We start from the raw sequence: 6000 nt of genomic DNA on the forward strand, positions 1-6000 counted from the left end.
CCCAATGAATGAAAGAGTGACCCACCACCCAAACTGTCCACTCCGAACCTGCAAAATAAACACATAACGGCACACCACAATGTAACTTAAACTATAACACTCTCAAATTTGGTCGGACGTACGACTTGTACGCCTCCGACCTCCAGCGTCCAACTCGCTTCACCTCGTCTCCTCTTAATCCGCAAGCAAAAGCAGACGTTGCTGCGCCGATCCTGAAAGAATGCGTGCCAAACTCGCTGGGCTCGAAACCTAATCGCTTCAAGCATGCGCGCATAACAGCCCCAAACTGGAACTTGGTCAGTGGGGCTCCTGAAGCATGCGCCAATAGCTGTCCTTTTCCGCTGTGCCGTGACAAAAACTGTCTCAGCAACGCCACAGGACAAGCCGCTGTCCCCAACGCCGTCAAGCGCAGCCACTCGCCTGCGCCATACACATCAGTCTTGGACTTTTTGATGCATATCTTTATATCATCTGTACCGCATAGAACATCCTCGAAACGCAACCCCCCCAGCTTCCTACAGCTGGGGGCCACTATTTCGCTCAGTCTCAATGCCGCGAAAAACGCTAACGAAAACGCCACCCGAAAAAGCAGCACCTCGCTTTCATCTTTGCACACTGCTCCCAAAACGTTCAGCATCGCCTTTAACAGCTCAAATGTTATCGGCCGCCTGTCGTCTCTTGACGACCCTTCTTTTTTCCAACCTTTGAGAATCTGTCCGAAGACAAACTCCTTTGTCACGTCACGCCGTCCGTGCAGGCGCAACAAAAACGCAATGGCCGATAAGTGCTTGCGCGCCGAGCTCGCCGATGCACCGCGACGCCGCAGCTCCGCTATAACGTCTAACGTCACCGCTCTTGCCCGCGCTCCCTCAGGGAATTGTCCCCCTGCTGCCATCAACCACCTTTTCCATATAGCATTATATCGCTTCCACGTCGATTCCGCAACGGAGTTGCGAATCAGAGTCGTGAGCTCTCTTCTACTATCTCCCATAAGATCGCCGGGCAACATACCCCTTTGACATCCGCTGTCGGGTGGAGTTCCCTGAATCTCTCCATCTGGAAACGAGAAAGAGCGTCAGCCGTGTTATTGTTTATTCCGGGTACGTATCTCGCCTTCAGCTTAATATTACTCTGCAGGCATCGCAAGACCAAATGGCGTAAAACTGCCAAAACCAAGGGAGATCTGGACGTCTGCCTGTTCACCGCTGTCACTACTGCCTGGTTGTCCGACCAGAAGCAGATATTCCTGTTTTCCAAAATCGTCCCCCAGATCTCCACCGCCACCATTAGCGGAAAAATCTCCAGCAGTGTTATGTTCTTCACCCATCGTCTTTCGAACCATTCTCTGGGCCAAGGTGCGCTGCACCAACTGTCCTCCAAAATTACCCCGAAACCACAGGAGCCCGATGCATCCGACATCAGTCCCAGCTCCTCGTTTGCAACTTCCGCAGCTTGACAAATCACCTGACCATTAAACGTTTGAAGAAAGACTTGCCATGTGTGTAAGTCCTCCTTCATACCCTTTGTCACTCTGACGAAGTGGTGTTTCTCTTTAATCCCGACTGTCGCCAATGACAGCCGCCTTGCAAACGGGCGGCCCATCGGGATGACCCGACACGCAAAATTTAGCAAGCCGATAATTACTTGGAGCTGGTGCAGTGTAACTTTCTTAGAACTGCCAACCAACTTAACCTCCTGCCGCAACCGCGCTACTTTCTCGTCCGGTAAACGAAATACCATTGCCATGGTATCGATTTCAATGCCTAAAAATGTAAGACATGTCACCGGACCGACCGTTTTTTCGCGTGACAGCGGTACTCCCGCTTTTTCCATCAGATCCTGAAATGATGCCAATAACAACCCGCATATCTCTGAATCTGATGGCCCGACGAAAAGGAAATCATCCAGATAATGCAACACCGATCGGATGCCCGTCTCGTAACGAAGCATCCAGTCCAGAAATGAACTGAACACTTCAAAGTAATAACAAGAGATGGAACACCCCATCGGTAAGCACATATCCACAAAATATAAGCCGTCCAAACGGCAGCCCAACAAGTGGAAGCAATCTGGATGCACCGGTAATAGTCGAAAAGCGGACTCGATATCGGCTTTTGCCAACAGAGCCCCCCTTCCGGCCTGCCGTACTAGGCAGACAGCCCTATCGAAAGAAGTATACGATACAGCTGTTTGCTCCTTGGAAATCCCGTCGTTGACTGACTCGCCCGTCGGGTAGGATAGGTGATGGATAAGCCGGAACTTACCCGGTTCCTTCTTTGGTACCAAGCCCAAAGCTGAAACGCGTAAGTTCTCAAATGGCGGTTCCTGAAAAGGCCCCGCCATCCGACCCAGTTCTACCTCCTTTAGCAGCTTCTCCATCACCATCTCTTTATTATCATACGCCGATTTTAAATTGCGGCTAAGCGTTAACGCCGAACCTGGTTGATGCGGAATGACGAAACCCGTGTTAAAACCTTCTTTAAGAAGGTTTGCTTCCCGTCTCCTGTGGTACTTGTCTAACCACTCCTCCAGGAACAGCGCGTTCACTGGAGTTGCCCCCGGGCAACGCTGTTGCCGCGGGCAAGTTTTGCTTTTGTCTCCGAAAACATCTGACCGCTGCGTGCGCACCGCCGCAAAAGGAGCACTCGTGCCGGAATTTACATGCTGCAAGAAACCGACAGTTACCCTCATTAAATGCCCAGCAGGAACCCGAGGGCTTATGTGGAACGGGTGCCTGCTGCCCACCAGTAACCGTACTGTTGCTCTGAAAAAGGGGCTTCGTCGGCTTTTGTGCCAGGATCAACTGGATCCAAGCATCCGTCGCTTTTGTCGCCCAGCTCACATGACTCGTTCCCGAAATTCTCCGACGAAAATCTTCGTCATAGCGCCACCATGCCGCACCTCCGTGCAGCTTGTAAGCGCTATGAATAGTGTTAATATATACCAGTAGCTCCGGGCCTTTACCCGGCTGGTACTGGCATATGACGTGAGCCAGGGTTAACATGGCTTGTAGCCAATTGCTAAATGTTTTAGCTACTTTGGGCTTCTTGTCCCGTTCTGCGAAGCGCTCCTTATCCACCGATACATGCTCCACCGATAGGAGCGACCAAATGTCCACGTACACTCCACCTTTAATTTTTTCAATTGTGTCCTCCGCGAGGCCCACCCCCAGCGGGGCCACGCCACAAAATAAGGAGTCTGAAAAACGCAAACCATCTTTTACCGACTCGTCGCCTTTTCCGGTCGCCACCACTGGCGAGCACCCGGCAGCGTGAGCCACATCACCAACCACGGGACTCCCCGGGTTAACACTCGTCACCATACCTTTACCTTTGTCAAACTCGTTCACCAGCGCTCTCAGCGCTACCATAAAATTATTCACATTATTGGGCGACGAATCACCCCACACTCTATGACATTGGGACTCACCCTCCAATTCGTCCTCCGGCCCTGCCGAGGGGAAAGACGGGTGACTCGGTCCCGGTTGGCTCCTTTCCGGACTCGCCACCGCGTGTCGTACCCTGTCCCAATTACGGGAGACACCACGGGGTCGCCTGCTGTAGCCATAGGACGCCCTGGAGGCTGCGGCCCGCTCGCCCTGCCTTTCGGTACGTGAGGCCCGCCTCTCATCTGTGGAGGAAGCCGGTGAACATGGTAACGCCTGCTGCGACGCGCAAACCAAAGTCCCATGGCCGCTGCGCCTACCGCTCCTGTCCACCGCTTCCGAACGCCTGTACCCTCTGGCGAAATGGGGCGCCTCCTGACGTGTACAAGGCTCACCGGACTCCGATGACGAGCTATCTGTTCTTGCTTCGCTGCGCCAACTTCCTCGCGCCATGCTGCCAACCTCCCGCCTGCTGCCTAACCCCCCCTCCGTCCCGCTACCGGCCCCTTGACTACCGGGCAGGTAGCTTCCCCCTCCCCCCTTTCCTTTCCTCTGTCTCACCTGTCCGCTTTGCTCCACCCCGTAAGCCCCTTGCCGGCCTGAAGTGCCTTCGCCTGCTTGTGTTCGACTGTCCTTTGCAAAAGGGAAAGAACCCCGGGGCGACCTGTGACCGCTGCTCGCTGCCCCTCCTCCCCCTCCCTCCTTCCTGCGTGCCCCGTAAGCCCCTTTCTGGCTTGGCGCGTCTCTATAAAATATCCCGCTGCCCCTCATGTTAGGGCATGAGCCCTGGGGCGACAATGGGGCCATACTGCCTGATTGTACCCCCCCTCCCCCTTGCCGGCTTGAGGTGTCTATATATTGTGTCCCACTGCCCCTCATATTAGGGCATGAGCCCTGGGGCGACAATGGGGCCATACTGCCTGCTTGGGCTCCCCGGGCTCCCCCCCCCCTTCCCCCCCTCTGCTTTCCCGCCCTGCGCCTCTTCCTCCTCATCCCCCACCCCCCCCTTTGCCCTGCGCTCGCGCTGCTGCGGCCGCTTGCGCTGTTGCTGGCCTCGCTGCTGCCGCTGGGGCTCGTCTCCCTCCGCTCGGGAGTCCCGGCGCCGGAACTTCTTCCGGCCCGCGGATCCATCCGCCCGCCGCCGGCACGGCGCGCAGGCCGTCCCCCTTCTCTCTCCGCCCGACGCTGGACAGCCGCGGGGCAAACCCTTCCCACGCTGGACTTACCCGCTCCTGATGCCGCTGCTGAAGTCCCGGTAAGTCCCTCGGGGGTTTCTTCTGGTCTTCCGGCGCTTCTTCCGGTCGCGCCCATGTTGCCTCCCGCCGCCGGTCGCTGCGGCCGCGCTCCGCCACCGACATTCGAACGCGCAGGTCTCGGGCTTGCGTTCTGGGCCCCCTTCTTCACGGCTGGGCTCGGGCTCAGCCTGGTAGGGGGAATCCTCCTTCTCTGGGGTCTTCCGCGGGGCGCGCTGGATGCCATCTGCGCCGGCTGCACTTCTCCTGCCCCGGCTTCTCCCGACGGCGTGGCACCGATCTCCGCGGCCATCCTCATCAGCCATTCCGGTCCCTGGCTGGCAACAGCTTCCTTGATCTGCAGAACGAGCTGGTCCATGTTTCTTCTCTTTTAATCTTCTGCCTTCCTTCACACGTCTTCCTTCTTCTCTTACTCCACGTGGAATGGCACACTCTCCTTCTCCCTCTCTCTTCTTCCTGTATTAACTCCTCCCACCTCCTCCGGTCGCTTAACCCTTTCCTGTCCTAATCTCCCGCCCCCCAGTCCCTCGCTCCTACGCTACCTGCTTTGTAGCTATCTAATACTAGAGCACGCCAGCCATTTACAGTCAGTCTCCATTGGAGTTGGAAGTGGGCAAACATGTACTAGGCCAGTGATGGCGAACCTTTTAGGGACCGAGTGCCCAAACTACAACCCAAAACCTACTTATGTATCGCAAAGTGCCAACACGTCAGGGGGCGGGGCTTATCACAACGTATGATTTTACCCCCGTCGTTCTAAAAAGGACAAGGCTGTTTCAGAATAGACCGGGTGCAGATTCTGACTGCTTTTTGGACGCGGAAATACTGCAGAATGTCCTCAGCGGAGATTTCTGTGGAAAATTCTGCAGCATTTCCGCATCTAAAAAGCAGTCAAAATCTGCACCCGGTCTATTCTGAAAGAGCCCTGCCCATTTCTGCCACATGTACACATACCCCAGCGGTAATAGTGACACCTTCACCCCAGCGATAATAGTGACATCCCACAGCAGTAATAATAGTGACACTCCCCCCATTAGTAATAAGAGTGATATACCCCAGCGGTCCCCCAGCAGTAATAATGCCCGCTCCCCCCCCCCCCCAGCGGTTCCCCCAGCAGTCATAATACCCCCCCCCCCCCAGTGGTCCACCAGCAGTCACAATGCCACCCCCAGCTGTCCGCCAGCAATAATAAGGCCCCCCTCCCCCCAAGTGGTTCCCCCAGCAGTCATAATGGCTCCCCCCCAGCGGTTCTCCTGGCAGTCATCATGCCCCCCTTCCCCCACAGAGATTTTCTTGGCAGTCACCATGCCCCCCTCCCCGTCCGCCAGCAATAATAATGCCCCCCTCCCCCCAAGTGGTTCC

The 6000-nt window shown here is 55.9% G+C and overlaps 1 protein-coding gene across 1 annotated transcript; it reads right to left on the reverse strand.

The window, feature by feature from the left end:
- Nucleotides 1-91: 91 nt before the first annotated feature.
- Nucleotides 92-4996, reverse strand: LOC136628692 (uncharacterized). Its single transcript, XM_066604796.1, has 3 exons — nucleotides 4612-4996; nucleotides 3430-3630; nucleotides 92-1056 (listed from the first exon to the last, which is right to left on the reverse strand). The coding sequence occupies exons 1-3, from the start codon at nucleotides 4994-4996 to the stop codon at nucleotides 92-94; spliced, it is 1551 nt and encodes a 516-aa protein (XP_066460893.1).
- Nucleotides 4997-6000: the final 1004 nt, after the last annotated feature.

Source organism: Eleutherodactylus coqui, chromosome 5 (genome assembly GCF_035609145.1).
Source record: "Eleutherodactylus coqui strain aEleCoq1 chromosome 5, aEleCoq1.hap1, whole genome shotgun sequence".
In the NCBI taxonomy this organism is placed as follows: Eukaryota; Metazoa; Chordata; class Amphibia; order Anura; family Eleutherodactylidae; genus Eleutherodactylus; species Eleutherodactylus coqui.